At 37.7% G+C, this 25,087-nt stretch overlaps 1 protein-coding gene across 8 annotated transcripts in view; it reads right to left on the bottom strand.

Annotated features, from left to right (window-relative positions):
* The window catches only part of LOC131758531 (bifunctional heparan sulfate N-deacetylase/N-sulfotransferase 3), a 162,058-nt gene that overhangs the window by 42,645 nt on the left and 94,326 nt on the right, over positions 1-25,087 (bottom strand). For all 8 annotated transcript variants that reach the window (XM_067036567.1, XM_067036569.1, XM_067036574.1 and 5 more), the window contains one exon: positions 23,289-23,417. In XM_067036567.1, coding sequence (XP_066892668.1) covers positions 23,289-23,417 — 129 coding nt within the window. The remainder of the gene's footprint in view (positions 1-23,288; positions 23,418-25,087) is intronic.

Genomic DNA, 25,087 nt, shown 5'->3' with positions numbered 1-25,087 from the left:
CTACCAACTTCTGATACGTTCTCTCTCTAACCATATAGCTACCACTCTGACTTTTAGGCTTCACTGCTTTTAAAACTTATTTTGGCTAGGTAATATTGCATCTTATAAAATTCTAAAGGCACAACAAGGTATACAGTAAAAAAATCTTCTTCCTCCTGTCTTTCAGTCACTCAGTTCTTTTATCAAGAAGCCACCAATATCATTGGTGTGTGTGTTCTTCCAGAAATATTCTATGTATACAAAACCAAGTATGTATATGTATTCCTCCTCTTCTTTTTTTATTTTTGAAACACAAATGGAAGCAAACTGTACACACAGTTTTATGCCTTGATTTTTCTGAAAACTTAAATCTTGGAAATTGTTCAATGAGTGCACAAGGAACTTGCTCATTCTTATTGTGTAGATGTACTATAGTTCTGTTGTATGGATTGCTCTAATTATCCAATGAGTCCTTGTGATTTTTATGCTACTATGAATAACCTTGTGTGTGCACCAGTTCACTCTTTTGCAAGTATATCTGAGCATAAATTCTTGCAGGTAGAATTGCTGAGGAAAATATGTGCATCTATAATACTGATAGATATTGCCAATTTGCCGTTCATAGAGATTGTACAAATTTACACTCCTCCTAGCAATGTGTAAGGGTTATAGGCCCTGTTACTTTTTACCTGAACCACTCTAAAAACTTCCTGAATGATCTGTTCACTTTTATTTCTCCCAACTCTGTTATATCCCTTATGCTAACACCAGAAAAATCCTCCTAAAGCAAAACTCCTTTGCTTAGAAAATAGTAACAACTCCTTATTTTCCACTAAGTTAAACTCCTTTACCTGGCACTCAGAATCCTTGATGAAACAGGCCCATATACCTTCTTGAGTTTTATCTTCCCCTACATACAATCTAAGGAACAAATGGAACTACTCTTTATTCTCCAAATGCTCATGCTTTAGGCCAGGTATCCATTTCCTCTGTAAAGGATGCTTCTTGGGACTTCCCTGGTGGAGCCGTGGAGAAGAATCCGCCTGCCAGTGCAGGGGACCTGGGTTTGATCCCTGGTCCGGGAAGATCCCATGTGCCGCAGAGCAACTAAGCCCGTGTGCCACAACTGCTGAGCCTGCACTCTAGAGCCCATGTGCCTAAAGCCCGTGCTCTGCAACAAGAGAAGCCACCACAATGAGAAGCCCACGCACCGCAACGAAGAGTAGCCCCCCGCTCCACCAACCGCTCACTGCAACTAGAGAAAGCCCACACGCAGCAATGAAGACGCAACGCAGCCAAAACAAAAACAAAAACAAACTTAAAAAAAGAAAAAAAGAATGTTTCTCTATCTATGTGTCTTTTGGGCTAAATTCTATCCACCTTTCAAGGATCATCTCAAATATTACCTACTTAAATGTCAAATTGATCAGCCCTTAGACTTACATTCTTTTTTAAAAATTTATTTATTTATTAATTTATTTTTTGCGGTACGCGGGCCTCTCACTGCTGTGGCCTCTCCCGTTGCGGAGCACAGGCTCCGGACGCACAGGCTCAGCGGCCATGGCTCACGGGCCCAGCCGCTCTGCGGCATGTGGGATCTTCCCGGACCGGGGCACGAACCCGTGTCCCCTGCATCGGCAGGCGGACCCTCAACCACTGCGCCACCAGGGAAGCCCTAGACTTACATTCTTTATTCTGCTAATAGTGTACACTTGGAATTACTTATTCTAATAAACATTTCTAATATAATCATTGACTTTTGGTTCAGACATAATTCAAACCTTCCTGGTTATGTAGATGCCTAGATCACAGATGACAGGAAGGAAGAGGTCAGAAGCAGGATGGTACAAGATTTCTAGTGTGAATGTTATAGAGGGTGGTGACAAGGAACACATATATATTGAATGCTCAATATGTGGTGGCTATTATACATTTAAAATCTCATCACGCATAAGGAGGCATATATTACGATACCCGTTTTACAGTCAGACAAGCCAGATACCTAGAAGACAGCTGAGCTAGTATCTAAACCCAGGCCTATCTGGATGCAAAGCCTAGACTCTCTCACACTGCACTACACTGACCTATCTGGCAGAGAGCAGCAGCCAGAAATGGCTAATATCTTGAGCTTTATCTCTGAAGATGAAGAAAGAAAAACCTACAAAAAGCTGATATATGAACATTAGCATCACTGACTGGAACCATCTAACGTAAAGTGCCCTATACTCTCTGTGGATGTCAGTTTATTAGAGCACAAGGAGATAAGCAAATCATGTGCAGAACAGTCGAGTTAGAAGGCAGGGAAAGGTTTACTGTATCTAGCAAGACTTCCATTCTATTTTTTTAAGTGACATGTGAATGAGTTAACTCTATCTGGAAAATGAACTCACTTGTCTGTCATTCTGTAAGCAGAGGATCAAATGGGTAGGGGTGTGTGTGTGTGTTCTTGAGTTTTTCTCTTTCTCTTTGAGTGTCTGTTTGTATGTCTTGAGGCCCATCTGCATAAGTGAAAATCTTCCCTATTTACACGTAAACTTGTTATCACTATAAACTGGGAGGTAAGGCTGCTCAACTTTAGAGAAATGTTAGATACATAGAAAATAGAAGCAACGATAATATTAACATTATTATTAAATTAAAAAGAAACTGAACAAAATTAAATAAATATTTCTAGAATTGACAGTTTTTTTGGAGTTAACAGAAAGTGAAGTTAAAAGCCACTTTAATATGAGGCCAAGCAGTTGTATACAGGTATAGAGTGAGTGAATGCTCAAAACTGTTAGGTTTGTTGACTCTAATTTCAGATTAAACTTGTTATAAACAACTGCACTCATGTAAGAGTTAGTTCAGCTAACTCTCCTTGCCTTCCAGACTTATTAAATCCATTGCTTTAAAAAAAAAAAAATCCATTGCTTTTAAGTTCTAAATGGTATTAAAAAACCAGTTAATAAGAAGTAACAATATCTTAGAGCGTTTTTTTGTATTTATAGATCTATATATCTAAATACACATGCACATGTATACACACATATATGCACATTTATATATGTTATAAAATATATTTTATAATAAATATATAATAAAATTATTTACCATTTTGATTTAATCTTGTACTTATTGACTTTAATTGACAGAGATTTATCATTTCAAATCTTACATATTATGCTAATTTTTGGTAGTTGATTTCTTTTCTATTTAAAGTGAACTAAATTTGGTAAGCTTTTCTTATTTATAAAATAATTAAAATGAATAGAGACTATTAAAAATGTTTTAGTTTGCATATATACATGAAGTAAAATGCTTTCTAGAATATTCAATGAATATGATAAAACACTTCAAGTATTCCTTGAAATTCATTAGGCGTTTTAAAATACACTTTAGCACATGTATCCATTATGTTTCAATTACATTTTAATGAGCTTTGGAGATGTAACTGAGTGCCTATTTCCCATTACATGTTTCTTTAGCATTGTTACTTCTTAAGAAACATAAGAAACCAATAGGATGTTTTATACAGAAATTTGGTGATTCATACTTACTGTCCTTGAAATAAAGTATAAAAGTCTTACTCCTTTGTGCCTCATTTCATTTGCCAGTTGAGTAAGAATGCAGGAAAATAAAATTGATAGAGAACAAGGCACTTCATGGGAAATGTAAAGGCCTAGAGATGGTTTGTAACCATTCCACTTTCATGGTCAGAGGGCTCAGGTGAGAATGCAGGCCATAAATACCGACATGCTCATTATTAGAGCAGATAAGTATAATTTATTTCTTTGGTATATAGAATAAAAGCACATTTATACTAATCAATTATGGACACTTGATATTGTGTTATTACACAATATTGAGTGTATTAGTTAGCTTTCTCCAGAGAAATAGAACCGAAGGACGTGTTCATGCACATATGTGTGTGTGTGTGTGTGTGTGTGTGTGTGTGTGTGTGTATGGTAGATGGATATGCTGGAGACGTACCAGTATACCAGGGAAGAGTTGCAGTTTGAGTTCAAAGACAGTCTGCTGGCAGAATTTCCTCTTTTTTTTTTTTTTTTTTTTTGGTGGTACACGGGCCTCTCACTGTTGTGGCCTCTCCCCCTGCGGAGCACAGGCTCCGGACGCGCAGGACCAGTGGCCATGGCTCACGGGCCCAGCCGCTCCACGGCATGCGGGATCCTCCCGGACCGGGCATGAACCCGCGTCCCCTGCATCCGCAGGCGGACCCTCAACCACTGCGCCACCAGGGAAGCCCAGAATTTCCTCTTTTTCTGGACTTTCCTCTTCCATTCAGGCCTTTAATGATCAGATGAGGCTAACACACATTATGAAAGGTAATCTGATTTAGTCAATCGACTAACTTAAATGTTATCCCATCAAAAAGTATCTTCCCAGAAACATCTACAATAACGTTTATCCAGCGTTAAATGTTATCCTGGCCTACCATGGAATTTGTAAAATTAGCCATCACAGAGAAGATGAATACTTTTTTAAAAAAGGATTCATCTTCTTTTTCAATACCAAGTGTAACAAAACAATTCATTAAACTATTTTGTGTCATGTGCTTTCTCCTTAGAACTAGTTTTATGAGAGAGTTTTGCTAGGAAAGAAGAGGGAGAGAGATGTGCCAAACTCAAACTAGGACAGAGGCTCTGTGAGTGAGGAGGTGCCTTAGCCACCCTTTCACTACCCCGGGTAACTGGCAGGACCTCCCATTTGAATGCAAGCCTCTGTGGTACATCTGTGCAGACTGGGGCCTAGGCTTCTGAGTTTCCAAACTCAGTCCAGATTCCCTTATCCCAGCCTGACAAACATAGAAGCCACAGATCTGCTGGCTTTTGCATAATCATGCAGCTTAGCCAATGCACAATTAAGAGGATGTGAAAATGCAATTATTTTAGTTTCAGTTTCATCTGAGGTCCAAAGATAAAAGCTGTTAAATCCTAAATTTCAGAGTGAGAGCCTGGACCATTTGTCTTGCAAGGGAAGTGGTAAAAAAAAAAATCTTTGGCTATTCACCATCTTGAGGATTGTTGTTCCTAAAGAATCTGACAGATCTTTGTCTCTGGTTCCTGGGAGGAAAACTCTAATCCCTTAGAACTCCCCTAGTGATCGAAGTTCTTTGTTATTCATGGTGGGTCCTGATAGTTCATGCTTTGGACCTTAAACCTGTGGAGTCTGACGCTGATGCCAGGTGGTTAGCGGCAGAACTGAATTGAATTACAGTACACTCTGTTCAGGTGGACGAAGAATAGGATATAAAAGAGACAAATATTGAAGTAATTGAGGGAGTTTGAAAATTAGAAATTTTCTTTAATGAAAATTATCAGTGTAGCATGAGTGCCCTCCTTCTGACTCCTGTGGAGGAAGTGGCACTGTTTCTTCATCTTAAGACTAGAGCATCGAGACCACACGGAGAGATTAATATAAAATTTCAAAATTATTTAGGGAACTGCAAGTGAAAGCTTAATAGAAGAGACAGCAACTTTTAAACCAGTGAAAGTAGTAAAAGTGGGCAATACTTGGTGATGGATGAGTAATAGTTATTAATATATGATATTGGAAGAAAGAAGGGAATTAAATGGAACTGAGAGCAAGAGAAGCCTTAAGCTAGTAAAAGAATGAACACTGAGTGAAAACTAGGCAAGATAAAGGTGTGCAAAAGAAGAAATCAGAAGAAAAACCATCATTTCTTTTTTTTTTTTTTTTTTTTTTTTTTTGTGGTACGCGGGCCTCTCACTGCTGTGGCCTCTCCCGTTGCGGAGCACAGGCCCCGGACGCGCAGGCTCAGCGGCCATGGCTCACGGGCCCAGCCGCTCCGCGGCATGTGGGATCTTCCCGGACCGGGGCACGAACCCGTATCCCCTGCATCGGCAGGCGGACTCTCAACCACTGCGCCACCAGGGAAGCCCAAAACCATCATTTCATGGTTAAAGGGAGTTTAGTTGGTAGTACTGGCATGGATAGGCTATTAGATAAAAAAGGCAGACAGATTCAGGTGGAAGTCTCTAAGTACTCTCTGTGAGGCAAGAAAACAATCAGTGAGATCAAGGCTAAATGCTGGAGCACTGACTCGATGCAGTGAGCCAAAGGGTGTAGAGCCAAGTCTGAGAGAGGGCTGCGGGTAAATATATGGTGTATCATAAAGGCAGCATGAAGTCCTCCGTAGACTGTGACGAATGACCAGGGTTCTGGGTATGGGTTTCAGCTGTTAATCTTGTGAGGGCCATGGAATGGTGGTTCCGAGCAAAAGAAATGTCACAGTTAGAGGTGATAATGGGGAGGCAGGTAGAAAGGAAGTCACAGAAAGGGATTCTTAAAAAGGCTACTGAGGGGCTTCCCTGGTGGCGCAGTGGTTGAGGGTCCGCCTGCCGATGCAGGGGACGCGGGTTCGTGCCCCGGTCTGGGAAGATCCCACATGCCGCGGAGCGGCTGGGCCCGTGAGCCATGGCTGCTGAGCCTGCGTGTCCCGAGCCTGTGCTCCGCAGCGGGAGAGGCCACAGCACTGAGAGGCCCGCGTACCGCAAAAAAAAAAAGGCTACTGAGGATGAACTCAAAGATATTTGCATCTGGATGAGTGTCTAATGCAGAGGCTCAGAGAGTCAAGGAGAAGTAAAAAACCAGAATGAAAACTGTGCCAAACATTTTGTGAATGCTCATGAGTCTTCCTGAATTGGAAAGAGTGGTGGGAGCATTTAAACACAAAAATGACATCCGACAGAAATGTTTAAGTTAGCAGCATGCTATCAAAATATTCCATCTCCTTTCCCTTGGAAGCATAAATGCTTAGGAGCATGCTGCGCAGCGCTGTTGAGAGCTCTGTTCAGTGATGGTTAGTTCACAGTCCAGGCAGCCATTCAGAGTTATGAATATATATTAAAAAATTCTGAACAAAATGGTGCGCTACTTCCTATATATCACTACTTCATCAGATCTGATTTCTCCTGTAAATATAAGTAGGGATCATTTGCAAAATAACACAGTAGAATTTCCTGTGCAGACAGATGCTTTTTATATTTATAAAACTTGAGCTCCTTTTTTTTTTTTTTCTTCTTAATGCTCTGGGAAACTGGAAACTGATATGATATTTTTCATATCAAGTTTAGTTTAACATATGGCAAAGAGCTCTGTGAGACTATCTCCAAACTTCGCAGTTAACAGTTTCCAGCCTACACAGGAAGCGAAGCTGTGCTTCTGACGCATTCCCATTATATGGGAAGACCGCAGAGAACAGCCTGAAGTTAAACCACAAAAATTGTGTTTATACAAAGCGCGGCATTCAATTGAAACCACAGCAGCACAGAAAGCTTCACTTGATGTTTCAATTCCATTTCTGCGTTGTTCTAGCAAAATATTTCAAGGTATATCAATAACTAAGTAGTTGTTAAGTCTATTCTTGGGTTTTACTTAAACAAAAAACAAGTTCTATATTTGAATACTGTCTATTCTGAGGGGCCTCAGTTTAGTAATCACCTTGTGTTTGTAAGTCTTCTACTAGATTCTTATGTATAACAAAAGCAACAAAAGCAAACACCCCATCCATTCAGAACCCTTGGAGAAGAGAATGAGGATGACCTTTGTGCAAAATAACTCGTAGGTACTACATTCCTCCTGTATTACAGAGTATATGGAAAATAAAGTATTGAATATAACAGTTACCTCAGCATTGCTTCGAGTTGTATGTCTTGTCATAAAATTGTTCTATACTACCACATAACCATGCTTTTTGAGTTTTGGGGTGCTTTGTAATAGGTGGTTTTTTCTTTGTGTGTGGGGGGTGTCCTACTCCTTTGTCAGCTTTCATTTCCCACTGCCATTGCTCTAGTGTTCTTTCTCTCATGTGCTAATGTTTGTGTGTAATATGTCCCTTAGGATGAGAAACCAGACTAAGAAGTGTGGCTTAATTCTGTTTAAAAATGAGGCTATTCGAGGCTCTGAGTGTGGGTCCGGGGGTATTCTACCAACGAAGCACAATGACAGCAGAATGGGCGACCTTTCTCTTACTATATGTTTATCTTTGGTCAAATTAGGGAATCTCTTTGAACCCCAGTTTCCTCATCTATGACATGCCTCATAGGATTGCTGTTAAGGTCAAATAAGATGATAGACACAAAGCCTCACGGAATTGTTGCTAGAATGAAATAAGGTCCCTTCTAAAAAGCATGGCCTAGTACAGAGCAGGTTCCTTTTGTCTCTTACCCTCCTGCTCAAGGGCCCTTCTTGCTTATTGCCTTGTTCTTGCTTCAGTCCATACACTTGTTAAAGGGAAAAAGCAGAATTACAGAAATATAATTATTAGTGTTTCACCTCTTATTCTATGGAATTTTACAAGGTGTTAATATTTTGAAATTTGAAGAAAAAGGTACTCAAAAAGTACTGTTGAACCGAATCCCCTAATATGATACCCTTGTCTTAAAATAATTTGTTTAAATGGTAATTCATAATTAAACTGGTTTGATCATTCTCTGCTAATAGGAACTCTTGTGTTAGTACATTAAAAATCAGCGCTTTACCCTTGTTAAAAAAGATGTTGGAAACTCATTAAAGAAAAATTATAGGACGAAGTGAGAGAGTAGCCATGACATATATACACTACCAAATGTAAAATGGATGGGTAATGGGAAACTGCTGCATAGCACAGGGAGATCAGCTAGGTGCTTTGTGACCACCTAGAGGGGTGGGATAGGGAGGGTGGGAGGGAGACACAGAGGGAGGGGATACGGGGATGTATGTATACGTATAGCTGATTCACTTTGTGGTACAGCAGAAACTAACACAACGTTGTAAAGCAATTATACTCCAATAAAGATATTTAAAAAAAGAAAAATATAAAATACAGAAAAGCAGAAAGAAAAATACCAAAATGTCAACATCCAAAGATACATTTCTTTTCAGTATGTATAGTTTATGTATAGTGTTTTTTTTTTTTTTTTTTTTTTGCGGTACGCGGAACTCTCACTGCTGTGGCCTCTCCCTTTGCGGAGCGCAGGCTCCGGACGCGCAGGCGCAGCGGCCACGGCTCACGGGCCCAGCCGCTCCGCTGCACGTGGGATCCTCCCGGACCGGGGCACGAATCCATGTCTCCTGCATCGGCAGGCGAACTCTCAACCACTGCGCCACCAGGGAAGCCCTGTATAGTTTTTTAAAACAAAATTCTGATACTTTTGTACCCTATTTATATATAATATATCTTTTACTACTTACGTTATTGCCTAATTATTCATACACATAAATTTTAAAATCTGCATAATAACCTAAGTGGACATAATTTATTTATACATTTCCGTTCAGTTGGACATCATTTATTTCCATTTTCTTTCCTCATTACAATTAACACTTTTTTCTAAATCTAGGATAGATTCCTAGGAGTGGAATTACAGTGTTAAAGGATATGAAGATTTTTTTTTTTTTTAAGGCTTGCCCAGCTGGAAAATGGCAATCTCAGAATTATAATTTTAGTACAGAAGACACCTAGCCAAGCCTCCCTGGCATTTAACTGCCCCGTTTCCTCCAAATGAACGGCTTAGCCTGTTTCACTGCGGACAGCAATCTCACCTGGGGTTTGCTAGCTTTACTGATGCCAGTACAGTGAGCATTCTGATAGCCTGGTAATATTTTTCGAACTTGGATTTCTAATGTCTGTTAAATATCTGGCTTCTAATAAGAGGTACCTGCGTGGTTGTTATTATTAGCTCATCAGCCCCTTATCTGGCTGTGAGTTCGTGACACACTGAATTTACCAACAAGCCCTACTTAATACAGTGTTCACTGGTTTGGAAGGAAGGATGTGGCCCTCTTACTCATCTTGGAAATCAACAGGCCCCCAGTTATCTGCGGGGCTGATGCCGCCCCTGAAAACAGTATCGTGTGACCTTCAGAGAGAACCACGATCCTGCTGAGACCTAAGACCAAAACATCAGGAACAAATATATGCAATGAAAATATGGCTTCCGTGAGGGTCTCCAGCCAAGACAGGAAATTGCTAATGCCTGTGATAGGCAGCACTGTGGTGTAGTAGGGCCACAGGCAAGGGAGGTCCAACCAAACACTGAGCTTTAGCCAAAGGCAGCCAAGCAAGAAAGCCAGTGGATTAAATCCTGCAAAGTAAAATCTTGTTAAGAACCTACTAGTTACGACAGGGCATGCTGAGACCATCTAAACCTCAAAAACAATACAATACAATACGCCTTGGAGGTAAGATTGAAATGATACCAGGCATCCTGAGGGGAATATCAAGTAGGTAAAATTCCAGTTTGAATGTAACTGGGAACCTTCTTAAATTTTCCTGGCTGGATCTTTTCCCTTTCCTAAGCAGAATTCTCAGGCATTTGGGGGGGGGGGGTAGTGAGAAATGATCTGGCTTTGACTGAGTTCTTCTAGGGCTGAAGTTCCTACAACCAAGAAATAAGTGAGTAGGCAGGGAACGGAGGTTTCACATCAAACCAGAAACAATGCATACACAAAGATTTATGAAGAAGATGTTTAAGAGGCATCAATTAAAATAGGACATTGTAAACTACCAGCTGTTTCTAAAACATGCCAAGCACACTCCCCGGGCTTTTGTACTTGCTGTTCCCTCTGCCTGGAGATAATATCAGGGAGGGGTAAGGGTTCTGATCACACAGGTCCTGGTAGGTCATGGTAAGGAGTCTGGCATCCACTCTGAAGAGAGGTTTGGAGGATGTGAGCAGAGAAATAATGTAATTGGACTTACATTATTTCCCACTCAATTATTTGAGAAACATGTTATAAATCTATAGAAAAGCAAAAAATTAGGACAGTGAACATCTGTATATCCTTCACCTATTCCTCCATTTGCTTACGTTTCACTACATTTGCTTTGCATTTTCTGTGTTTCTTTCACTCTTAAATATACCTGTTATTCTGCTAAATCACTTGAAAATAAGTTGCGGACAGCAAGCCACTGCCACTAAATCCCTTAGCATGCATCATCTAAGAACACGTACATTTTACTGTAAAATCAAATATCATTATGCCTAGGAAGACATATTTCAGTATCGTCTGTTGTGCAGTCCATATTTAAATTTCCCTAATGGTTCCATAATTGTCTGTGGTAAACTATATTTTCCAAAGATGGCCTCCCACAATTTCTCTCTCTTCTAGAACTTTGTCACTCCCCGTAAAGAGATGGGATCTAATTCTCCCTTTGAATGTGGTCAGGCTTTCGTGAAGCAGAAATGCTGCTGTGACTTCTGAATCCCAGGTTGCTTCTGCCTTGGTTGCTCTGATGCTCGATGAGCCCTAAAGCCGCATCACTGCCTGAGGCCCTGCTGCTGTGAGGAAGCCCCCTAGAAGCCCCTGGGGAGAGATCACATGAAAAAGCCCTGAAGAGATGTCCTGCCAGCTCGATGTCTGGTTTTCCAGGTCCAGTCACCATCTGACTGCAACCTCATGAGACACTGAAGGCCAGAATCACCACCCCGTCCAGCTCTCCCTGAATTCTGACCTACAGAAATCATGAGTGATAATAAAATAATTACTGTTTTCTTTTTAAGCCATTGTGTTTTGGGGTGTTTTGTTACCCAGCAGTAATAACTAGAAAAATGAATTTTATAGATATATTTAAAAAAAAATTAAGGATCCAACGAAGGCTTAAGATTTATAAATTGTATTAGGTTATTATGTCTTTTAGTTTCTTTTAAATTAGAATAATCCTCCTTTATTTTTAAAATTTTTTTGTAAATTTATTTATTTTATTTTTGGGTGTGTTGGGTCTTCGTTGTTGCACACGGGCTTTCTCTAGGTGAGGCAAGCAGGGGCTACTCTTCGTTGCAGTGTGAAGCCTTCTCATTGCAGTGGCTTCTCTTGTTGTGGAGCACGGGCTCTAGGTGCACAGGCTTCAGTAGTTGTGGCTTGCAGGCTCTAGAGTGCAGGCTCAGTAGTTGTGGCACACGGGCTTAGTTGCTCTGCAGCATGTGGATCTTCCCGGACCAGGGCTCAAACCTGTGTCCCCTGCATTGGCAGACAGATTCTTAACCACTGCGCCAACAGGGAATCACTTCTTTATTTTTTTAAACATGATATTTTTTTGGAAAAGTCTAGAACATTTGTTTTATAGAATATACCAATTTTGGGACTTGTGAGATTGTTTCTTCGTGATTAGATTCATGTTTAAAATGTACCATCAGAAATACAAAAAGGTATTTTTTTTTTCAAAAAGGTATTTTTTAAAGTGCTTTCACTTTAAAAAAAAAAAAAAAAAAGACCTGTACTCAGAAAACGATAAGATACTGATGAAAGAAATCAAAGATGACACAAACAGATGGAGAGATATATCATGCTCTTGGATTGGAAGAATCAATATTGTGAAAATGAATACACTACCCAAAGCAATCGACAGATTCAATGCAATCCCTATCAAATTACCAATGGCATTTTTCATAGAATAAGAACAAAAATTTTTACAACTTGTATGGAAATACAAAAGTCCCTGAATAGCCAAAGCAATCCTGAGAAAGAAAAACAGAACTGGAGAAATCAGGCTCCCTGACTTCAGATACACAACAAAGCTCTCAAGACAGTAGACAGTATGGTACTGGCACAAAAACAGAAATGTAGATCAGTGGAGCAGGATACAAAGCCCAGAGATAAACCCACATACCTATGGTCACCGAATCTATAACAAAGGAGGCAAGAATATACAATGGAGAAAAGACAGTCTCTTCAATCAGTGGTGCTGGGAAAACTGGACAGCTACATGTAAAAGGATGAAATTAGAACACTCCCTAACACCATACACAAAAATAAACTCAAAATGGATTAAAGACCTAAATGTAACACCGGACACTATAAAATTCTTAGAGGAAAACATAGGCAGAACACTCTTTGACATAAATCACAGCAAGATCTTTTTTTGACCCACCTCCTAGAGTAATGAAAATAAAAACAAAAATAAACACGTGGGACCTAATTAAACTTAAAAGCTTTTGCACAGCCAAGGAAACCATAAAAAAGAGGAAAAGACAACTCTCAGAGTGGGATAAAATATTTGCAAATGAGGCAACTGACAAGGGATTAATCTCCAAAATATACAAACAGCTCATGCAGCTCAGTATCAAAAAAAGCAAACAACCCAATCAAAAAATGGGTGGAAGACCTAAATAGACATTTCTCCAAAGAGAAATGTCTATATGTGGACACATACAGATGGCCAAGAGGCACATGAAAAGATGCTCAACATCACTAATTATTAGAGAAATGCAAATCAAAACTACAATGAGGTATCACCTCACACTGGTCAGAATGGCCATCATCAAAAAATCTACAAACAATAGATGCTGGAGAGGGTGTGGAGAAAAGGGAACCTTCTTACACTGTTGGTGGGACTGTAAATTGATACAGCTACTATGGAGAACAGTATGGAGGTTCCTTAAAAAACTAAAAATAGAACTACCATATGACCCAGCAATCCTACTCCTGGGCATACACCTGGAGAAAACCATAATTCCAAAAGACACATGCACCCCAAAGTTCATGGCAGCATTGTTTATAGCAGCCAGAAGATGGAAGTGACCTAAATGTCCATCGACAGAGGAATGGATAAAGAATATGTGGTACATGTATACAATGGAATATTACTCAGCCATAAAAAGGAATGAAATTGTGTCATTTGCAGAGACATGGATGGACTTAGAGACTGTCATACAGAATGAAGTAAGTCAGAAAGAAAAACAAATATCATATATTAATGCATATATGTGGAATCTAGAAAAATGGTACAGATGAAACTATTTGCAAAGCAGAAATAGAGACACAGACGTAGAGAACAGACATACGGACACTAAGCGGGGGAATGGGGGGTGGGATGAATTGGGTGGGAGATTGAGATTGACATATATACACTATTGATACTATGTATAAAATAGATAACTAATGAGAACCTACTGTATAGCACAGGGAACTCTACTCAATGCTCTGTGGTGACCTAAATGGGAAGGAAATCTGAAAAAGAGGGGATATATGTATACATATAGCTGATTAACTTTGCTGTATAGCAGAAACTAACACAACATTGTAACTATATTCCAATAAAAATTTTAAAAAAATTTGTGGTAAAAATTAACATGAAATCTACCCTCAGCAAATTTTTTAATGTACAGTACAGTATTTGCACATCATTGTACTGCAGATGTCTAGAGCTTTTTCATCTTGCATGGCTGGAACTCTATACCCACTGAATAGCAACTCCGCATCTTCCCCTCCCTCTAGGCCCTGGCAACCACCATTTTACTTTGTTTCTATGAGTTTGACCACTTTAGACACCTCAAACAATTGGAATCATATAGTATTGTTCTTTTGTGACTGGCTTATTTCACTTAGCATATAATGTCCTCAGGTTTCATTCATGTTGTAACATATGACAGGACTTCCTTCCTTTTTAAGGCTGAATAATATTCTACTCTACATATGTACCATATTTTCTTTATTCATTCATCTGTCAATGGACAGCTAAGTTGTTTCTACCTCTTGGCCATTGAGAATAATGCTGCAACAAACATAGGAGGGCAAATATCTCTTTGAGATCCTGTTTTCAATTCTTTTGGACAGATATCCAGAAGTACGGTTGCTGGATCATATGGTAGTCCTATTTTTAATTTTTGAGGAAACTCCTTACTGTTTTCCATAGCGGCCGTACCATTTTGCATTCCCTCAGTAGGGGTTGTACCACTTTGCACATCCACTAGGATGTATGAGAATATCTGTTTTCCCACAGCCTTGTTAACAGAATATTTTACCAGTCTTTTGAATTTTTGGCAATATGATGGATAAGAAATGGTATCTCAATATGTTTGACCTTGATTTTTCTTCCTATGAGTGAAACTGACCATCTTTTCACAAATTTAAAGACTTTCAAAAGGATCTCCCTGGATGCCATGTTGGGAGAAATGAAAGCACAATAATGCAAACTCTTGAGTCAAATGAATTCTGTGAATAAGTATTTCCAAGGCAACTAGATTTTCCTTCAAAGGATAGTACGTATACATGCATGGCAAGTTAGTGCACTGTCATTTATTGAGAGCCTACTACGTGCTAAAATTTTGCATATATCTTGATTACAAAATAAATGAGACATGATGCTTTCTATCAAGGAATGCACAAACAACTGGATGAGAAAGATAACCGATTATAGTACTGGGGACACGTTATGTTAGGGTTATGCCTGGGTGCTATGAGAGCACAGGAGAAACTGAAGAGTTGGGGAAGTCTTCTGTAAAAAGATGACGTACGTACGAGCTCAAATTTGCTGGAAGGCATTCCAACCTGAGGCAGTAGCACTCTAAGGCACAGAACAAGGTAACAGGTCCTGTTTAGCGAACTACAAATTCTTCGGTACGGCTGGACTGAAAGGTGCATATGTGAGATGATTGAAAAAAGAGACCATAAAGGTGGGTAGGCGCCAGACTTAATTTTTTTTCCAAGTGAAGGATTTTTTGTTTGTTTGTTTATCCTATAAGTTATGTGAAACTGTGAAAAGATTAAACAAAAATAACAATATTCATTTCTTTAACTTAATATCTATTTTCTTAAATTTCTTAAAAATATCCATCTCAATGGCTTGAGAGTTTATCATACTCCTATTTTTCTTAGCTGTAGAATCAAGACAATAATGCTTTCTTATAATATTCTTAATCTCACAGTGGCAAGTAATTCTATAAAACCATAGTTAATCATGAAGAACATTGATAGAAAAATAGGGCTGATATGGGAAGTAGGAAATAAATGAAATAAAGTGTTTTGGCTTTACAAGTTTAAAAGTCTAATAAAAAATAAATTAAAAAAACAAAAAAATTTAAAAAGTCATCAATATATAAGTAACATCAATAAGATTTATTGTTTTAAGATAAAAAATACATAGCTTATTATTCATAGTTCTTTAAAAGTACATTTGACATTTTCCCTTAGCTATAACTGCTTATTATAGCTTTTTTTCAAAAGCACTTGTTTTTTGTTTTTTACTCAATATGGAGATGGGCTGCTTTTTCTAAATAATAGCCAGAAATTTTAAACCATTTGCACGTTTTCCTGGTACCAGGTAACTGAATCACATTAACAGGTAATGTGCATCACATTAAGGCCAATTTACCCAGGAGTGCAGAAGCAGCATGTTGTAGTGGTAGAAGCGCCAAACTCAGAGTCAGGAAGGCTGGGTTCTCAACAGAAAAATACAGGAGCGACCTTGAGCCTAAAATTAGGTGATTGAGTAGATGAATTTTGTGGTTCTTTTCAGCTTTAATTGTCCATTGTTCCATGTCAGGCTAATTCATCATCACTTGTAAAAACCTGCCAAATGTTTAGGGCCACTTAAAAATTTCCTGGATCCTGAATTTCACTCTCTTGAAAGCAGAGAATCTGCCAGAATGTAGTTTTGTTAAAACCAGGCTTGTTATTATTAACATTTGGATAGGCCATAAGTCAAGTGATGCCCCTAAAACATAACTTCTTACATTTAGTCAATCATTTAAAAAGCATTTCGTGACCATTTATTAGATTTAAAACATTGATCTAGACACCATGGGAAGCACAAAAATGAAACACACACAGATAATTCTGCAAGAATGCCCCCTCATGTAGGAGAAATGATGTATATGTACACAAATAACCATGCAGTGAGGTAGGTGTTAGGTGATATATGAGACAGATAGGGAACAACTGGAACTGAGTAAATACTAATTCTACCCCTGATATATCACTAAGAAATAATTGCATTTTACGTCCTTCACTGTTAGTATTAGATAATTCTTTATTATTGTTGTTTTTAATGTAGCATTGTGTGTGTGTGTGTGTGTGTCTGTGTTGGTTTTAAGAGTAATAGAAATTCAATGTAGACATATTATAAAAATCAGACAAACATGACAAAAGAAAATCATCTTTAATCCTGTTATCTAGGGCAACCATTGCTAACATTCTGCTGAATTCCTTCTAGTTTATTTCCATGCTTGCATCTAATTTTCTAATAACATACTTTTTCACTGAATATATCATGACTATTTCCCATGTCATCAAAAATTATTATACAATGTGGTTTTTAATGGCTGAATGTATTCCACTATGGGGGGAACATAATTTGCTCTTTTAATACCCCCACCCCTGTTGTTGGACATTTAACTTCATTCATCCACGTATGAAATATTTTGTTAGCACCTGCGACATGCCAGGAACTCTTCTTAGTTTGAAGATACAGAGTAAATAAAACACAAGACATACATGGTGTCTTGGAACTTGCATTCTAGAAGCAAGATAGACAGTAAAATGATGAATGAAATTAATTGGTCCTATATCTAACAGAACTACTCACTTAAACTTTACAAGCTTCAAAATTAATCTTTAGGCCTTCTCCAAGAAGGTTTAGCTTACTCCCAAATCTCTGGAATTGGCTGAGACATACTGACTATTCCCACAGGATTCAGATTCAGGCTAGACAGCAGTCATAGTACCTGCCTCTTCCAAGCTTTTGCTGAAAGGATAGCCCTTAGGCACCCCGTTGCCCAGTCATAGTGTAGAATGGAGATTGGAGGTAGTTGTGGGGTGCCCATAGCCAGGTGCAGTCAGTTCACAGCAGGCCAGGACTGATATTGGCTGACTCCAAAAAGTAAGCTGGGACAAAGAGATTCCCTTGCTTGGGAATTTGATCTGCGACACCACAAGAGGATGAGATAATCAGCAAGTTAGAATTGAAGCTGAATGTTATATGGAAAACATTTGATGCAGTCACATTGGGTCATGTGTAAAATTAATTAATGAGGGCACAGAAGCCATTAAACAAGCAGCACTTTTGAGGCAGACATGTAATATGTAGTCAGTAGTAGAAAAACGAGACACTCAGACACGTGAAAAGCACCGGTTGTGTTGTATTAAAGCACTGAGGCAAGATCAAGATCAGTAATCCTCATTTTTATGGGCCCTGAAACTGCCTTGGACTCAGAAGAACCCTCCGGGTCCAATGGACTTTGATTGTTCAGACTTCTGGAGTCCCACACTTCCATTATTTGAGGTAACTTGAGTGGGTCTCTAGTTCTTATAGCCAGAGGAACTCAATGAAAACAAATCTTTATACAGAAGAGACAACCACGTATGTGAAGAGCAGTACACAACAGTACATAATTCAGCCCTTTCAAACTCATGATACAGGTTTTACTTATGCTTTTGATTCAGGAATTATCTTACCAGGACCCAGATGTCCTTTCCTTTCAGATTTATTGTGTTTGTTTTTGGTATCAGGCCATTAGAAAAGTCAGTTTCTCTTAATATGTGTTAAATAAAAGCTAGGAATAAGGCATCATGTTTAGGCACTGGGATGATTTTGGAGATGAAAGACACATTTTCTGCCACAAGAAGCAAAGAGCCTAACAGCAAACGCACAGTCACAATGCAAGATAGTAGGTACTTAGGAAGAGTCGGCAGAGGATGCTATGGGAATACAAGAAGGTACTTCTAAACCAGAGCAGAGAATGTTTCCTGAGGAAAGTGGCCCTTAAGCCATCCTTAAAGGATAAACAGGAGTTACCTCTATTTTAACTCCAGTTCAAGCTAGAGTTCTCTGGTCATTAAGAAAAAACATTCAGTCTCATTGGTTTTTAATAAAATCTTTCTGCAGATTTGGACTCATTTTCAATTCTGATACCTTGATCATAGGTCTGCAATTTCTATAGCAGTTTTTGGTAATCTTCGATTACCAAAATTGTTTCTCCATTTTCTTTCTCTGCAGTATTTCCGAAATTTGCCTGATCATAAGAATCACCTAAAGCTCATGATAAGTATGCAGGTCCCCAAACTGTCCCCTGCAGGTTCTGATGCATTGTCTGGACTTTTTAAAATCAACTGTCCCAGGCAATACTCATTACTAGACATGTTCAGGAATTATTTTTCTACTATCCAAAGTTGTTGTTATGATTAGCATTTATTTTTCAATAAAGAGTTTTCTGTTATCACAATGTTTTCCAGGATTAGTAAATATGAAAGAAACATAAAATTTCCCATTAGGAAAAAAAGCTGTTTTCTTTTTAGATGAATTCTATAGATAAGTACACATAAGCCACATACATGTAAATTATAGTTTTTAAAAAAATTTCAGTGTGGGTTAATTTCTATTTATATGAGGTATCTTGTATGAATTCTGTTGTTTTACTTTCATTGTAATTCACTCATGTGTTACCCAGTTTGAAATAGTCATTCTACTCACCATGTGTAATTGTAATTAGAGAAATACAATTTAGATTTAGCTTTCAGGGATCTGGGTAGGAGGGTATGGAGGGTATGGTGGATAGATGCTATATCAAATTGAGAAACATAGAGACAAAAAGCGTTTAATGAAACATGGGCATAAGGGGATTAGCTACTGTTTGTATGGGATGTTTAACAGTTTGATGAAGGAAGTATAATATTGCTGTGCTGTCAGGGATTTGCTCCACTTGAATTCCAAACAAGTGTGGTAAGAGCATGAATCTTGCGGCAATCCACAACTGTTCTGTATTAATAAGTAATCACTGACTTTATTATCAAGCATGTTGGAGGGAGGCACAGATATCGGTTGTTAAGGACTCAATACCTAGAGTCTGTTTATTGAACAAGAGCGTAAGCAAAGACTCAGACATTTTGTAATTAGAAATAAGAACACTGGAGAAGGAAGGGGACTTCCTTTTTCAGAGCAATAGAATATAATGTGGCTCCCAAAAGAGGCACAATCATGTCTAATTCAGAACTATTCCATTTGTCACACTACTTAAGTATTATCACATTTACCTAAGATAGGTAGAACTGGAAACTCACATTAAAATGGACAGTGTACTCTTAGTAGTGGTTTTTTAAAATAAGTATATATGTCCTAAATTTATAGGGTTCTGTTTATTGAGGGCAGGTGCAGTCACTGTGAATTAATATTTTTTTGTCATCTTCATAAGTTTTAGTTCTTAGTACCCATCTACATATTATTTTATGTAGGTATGTAAAGTAAGTAGACTCTTTCTCACTATTTTTTAAAGTATATACAGGGGTACTTGGAGCATTATGAATTGATCAAGAATATTGTGTGTAGGTGTATTACATGTTTGTGTAGAAATTTTGTGCTTGTGTGTCTATAGCTAACAGTGACTCTGGGATAGTTCTAGTGGCTCTCTCCCCTGGTATATCCATAAGGTAATTCATTACCTTCCTGAATTAATCAACAAACACTTCAGGGCCTGTTACTTAGCCTGATGGGCTCCAACACCTGATTCAGTACACTGACAGACAGTGTCCATTTCTGGGGGGGCAGAATCAAATTAGCAAAGACAATTGAAACTGATAAAGAAAAACAGAATTTCACCCATTAGTTTAAAATGGAGAATTATACATTATAGAGGAACTGAAATATTAAAATATATACAATTGGAGGGTCCTCTCCTGGTTATCAGGTTAAATGGGACGTATTCACCAACTGAAAGATTTATAAAATTGTGCTGCAAATTACTGTTCTAGTGAGTACAAGTTCTCATGATGGACATATTCTTGTCCTATAGTAGGATTTATATAGGAAAGCAAACTATATTCAGGAAGTTGCTGGTTGAGTTTAGAATCAGAAAGGGAATTAGAAGAATTGAATTCTTAGTGGTCCCAGGCTCAGATAGCCTGATGGGCCCACCTCTCAAATGCACCTGAACCTTAGCGTCTAATAAAATCTCTGCATCCAACCCACATCCGAGGTGTGTGGCCTGTGACACTGGAAATACTCATTTGGAAAAGGCCAAGGTTTTCTCTGTCTTATGCAGTGCTAACATTGTCTCTGAAACTCTTTGTATTAAATTTCCAAGGTTGACACTTTTTTCTTTAGCAGTGAAAAATACTTTGGTAACAGTAGAACATTTCAGGCCGGAGAGTTATTCTGTTTAAGGAACATACTTATCTTTGCTGTGATTTATTCTAGTTTAACTCTGAGAGGTACTTCACTGTAACCACCTCTCACCACAATACTGGTAAAAGTTATTGGAATACCCTGATATTATGTTGACCTACAGGAAGAAAATTTAGAAGCACATTAAATAAAATCCTGCTTATATTTTCATTTTCAACTCATTCAAATCTATTTGAATATATTTAAAAGCCATATGTATATTTCTAATGCACATCTACCTTTTTGAAGTAAACAGCAAACTCATTCAGCATTCTCAGAAAATGATACTTCCTCTTTTTTTTTTTTTTTTTTTTTTTTTTTTTTTGCGGTACGCGAGCCTCTCTCTGTTGTGGCCTCTCCCGTTGCGGAGCACAGGCTCCGGACGCGCGGGCCCAGCGGCCATGGCTCACGGGCCCAGCCGCTCCGCGGCCTGTGGGATCTTCCCGGACCGGGGCACGAACCCGTGTCCCCTGCATCGGCAGGCGGACTCTCGACCACTGCGCCACCAGGAAAGCCCTAGAAGTGGGCTCCTTAACCACAAATCTCTAGGAAACTACAGTTGTTTCCAAAAATCATAGTTCACATGCCAGATGAAGTTAATTTGGATTCCTTGCATGTCTTATGGTGTCTAACAAGATCTGTCATTTATTTTGAATTCCAGCATTTATCTGAAAGTAACTGTCTACTGAAAGTTTTCTGAATCAGAAAAGAACAAGTTTCGTGAAGAAGTTTTTTCTCCCCTTTATTCCCTGTGGATCTCCTCAGCAAGGCAAACAAAATTGCCAAATGTTATTGATAAAGGCCTGAAAAGTAGCAAAGTTTACTAAACGTTTAAAGAGTTTGTTCAGTTAGTTTAGTCCAAATCAGTATCCAAGAATAACATAAGCTTTACCACAAGATCTTTTTTCAATTAAGAAAATACTTTGGTTTTTAATTAGTAAAAAATATAATATTTATTGTAAATCTACTGAACATGAATGATCTTAATTTTGAATTTCTTCCATGGTCAATAAAACTAATTTGGTTTAGAAAGTTTTGAAATTACAATACCACCAGGAATTTCTTAAGTGCCAAAGCAACTATTGGTTAAAAAAATCAAATAGATGATTACTTGTTCACAGTTGCTCTATGATGAAAGGAAATATAAAACATCAGAATTTTACAGATTATAGATTAAAGAGTCTTAAAATTATTGATGAAAATGTTACCATATTAAGAATATTTTAACTGAGTTTTCAGTTCATCATTAGGCATTAGTTTAATTCTTTTGCCTGTGTATTACTGGCTGAATTGATAAAAAAAAAAAAGAGAACAAAACCATATGAGATGATTCCAAAGATACTTCCATTTGTTAAGAATAGAAAAGTTAGAAGAACCAGATTATTTCTGATATATAAATCAGAATTATTTATATTTTGGGGGGTATGAAGAAGTTTATTAACTTCAAACTATGGTGATTTTTGGATAGACATGTTGATTTTGCCCAAAGATGAGTTACTCTTACTTCTATCTCATTTCCTAGGAGCTGAGAAATAGCTATTGAATACCAGAAGATAATGAAAAATATCTGAAATTTTACTTGCAAGACCTGTAAAATTAAGGTCAAGAGAGGGGTCTTTCAAATTTTATTCTCTTTATCCCTCTCTTATCTAACTTTTATGCTGATAGAACTTTTTTCACATTTGGAAAATTACATTTTTTTTCCATCTTGAATATTTCTAACATCAGGGACAAATTTACTATAAATAAATACAGCTTTACTTTTTTATGTCAATGATCTTCGGAAGGGAAATAAAAATCCCTTCTTTTCCTTATACACCTTACTTCAGTAAGTTCGTTTTCTATGCAACTTTATAACACTGGCCTCAAGCAGAAATAAGTACAAATGGTTCATTTGGGAGCTGGCACCCTAGTGTTAAGAAGTAAAGGAGGAAGAAGGGTAGCCCTATAAAACAGGCTGCTCTGCCCGGGCCTGAGATGCAGCAAGATAAGATCTAATGTGAACGTTCCAACAGTGACCCTATTTGCTTATCTAATTCCTCTCCCCTTTTGCTTCTACTTTTATTTTAAACAAGAAAAAAGTACAATAGTCACCTAAATGAAAAACTGGTCCCTTTGGGAATTGGAGAGTTTTACAGGTGAAAAATCTTACTCTGCATAAAAGCAAGAATCTCTGAATTCTGATCACTTTCCAATGCAGAGGAGGGTTTGCTAGAGCACTTCCTTGGCTCTTCCGTAAGTTTCTCACGTCATTACTACTTGTAGAATTAGTTTGCCCCCATTACTAGATGTGGTTCTATTTAGTTTTTAACTACTGTTTCAGAACTGAAACTTCATCTTGATTGGCTGATAACTACCAAAACCCTGGCCTCTTTGTCATTTGCCCTGTCATTTTTCATTATTTATTTGGAGAATAACTCAAAGTACTTACTGGGTTGAGGACCACAGTGAAGAAAAGTTCACCTCCTTGGATACTCTTGTCCAGCTCTTTAGGACCTCCTGGATATTCTTTATAGAAAATTGTGTGAGTGAAAAGCCCACAGGTTTGTCTTGGAAGAACCTGAAGGAAGAATGAACAGATAAGGAAAAAATTTCCTTTCAACCAATTAATATGTTGAAACTTAGCTTTTTCCCTCATGGAAAATAATGTACAAGCTGGTGTCATTATTCAACTCTTAACTAACACCCCCAAAGTTCTTCACAATGTGGGAAAGTGGAGATGACATCACTACAGCAGGAATACTGAAGAGAGTGGAAGAAATATGTTAAAACTAAGATAGACTTTGAATTATTTTAGCCACTTATCTATTTTAAATCTCCAAGTCATTACTTCTGTTATGAAGCCTAGTATGTTCCAGCATCTTAAGAAATAAAACAAACAAACAAAAAGTAAAAATTAGACTTTAAGAATATTGGACTTGCCTGTGCTACATTGTAATTCTAGTAGGTACAATTTTTAAGGATAATACTTCTATCAAATTCTACACATGCATTAGAAAATGAAGTCAATTATTAACTTAATGCGATTCTTAGGAAATGACATTTTAAATTAGAACAAATATTTGAGACACAAATCATAGTTCCTGTTCTACTCTGAAAGGACTACTGTAGGTTGTAGTAATTGCCCCAAAGTCTAAGTCTGAAGCCTGCCAGTTCCAAAAGTAAGAAAGAGATGATGCATTTGGTTAGTAATTTTTATAAAGTGTCAGAAACAAAATGATGAAAACATCACTCAGTAAAAAGTCTTCTTTTCATCCTTTGTATATAAAAGCCATTATTTACTTCAGTTATACATATTTGTGATAAGGATTTTTTTCAAATTCTTACAGCTTTCCTGGTAAAATATCAGTACAATTATAAAAGAAGGGGTGAACAAAAGCTGTGCAAGATGGTACAAACTTTAGCTAAATTTTATATAATGACTTCTTTATGACCTGTATTTGTCATTACACCCTTGAAGTAGCAGAAAATGAATTAGTATACTTTGGAGGGATACAAGTTTTATAGAATCTTACACAGGCAGGTCCTCTGTCCTAAGCAAACTGATCTTCACTTTTTTTTGTCTTGATTCTTAAAGCACAATTGGTTCAGTAAGTGCTTTCAAAATACTACCTGTACAGGAATCCCCATGCTTTGCAACCTCCTAGAAATATACTGAATACGTATTTAATAAATTTCAATCTAGTCCTTGGAAAGTTTTCTTAGAAAACATAATTCCCTGCTCAATCAATAAACTACATATTCAGTGTAAATCAAAACTGTATCTATCCTATTTGTTTTGGTAAACTGGTGAAAGTTATATCCTTAGAAGCTATTTTATCTTGATGAAATCATTCCAAGAACTTCAGTTTAATTGCAGAGCATTAGCTCTGATGATGTTTATGTTTAAAAGCATTATGCATTCTCATAATGTTATGCACAGAATCAACAACAAAAAAGAACGAAGTGCAGAGGTATTCTAACTGAATCAAATATATCCCCTAACAATTCATGGACATGTAATTTCCTGGAAATTAAATTTTACATAGCAGTTATTTATTTAACAAATACTAACTCAAAATTCTTTGCAAGTCCAGGTGGGAGAACACAAAGATACAGGCTTTATATTCTTGAAGGATTTAAGATATATTGGGATAAAGAGAAATACCCCAAAGCTAAATAATGAAATGCCTACATGTAATTAAACGCCAGGTTAGTTTTACATTTTAACGTGCGTGATTGTGAATCGCT

This window comes from Kogia breviceps, chromosome 6 (assembly GCF_026419965.1).
Source record: "Kogia breviceps isolate mKogBre1 chromosome 6, mKogBre1 haplotype 1, whole genome shotgun sequence".
Taxonomy (NCBI): Eukaryota; Metazoa; Chordata; class Mammalia; order Artiodactyla; family Physeteridae; genus Kogia; species Kogia breviceps.
Note: the sequence above shows the minus strand (reverse complement) of the source record. Positions and strands in the feature narration are given on the sequence as shown.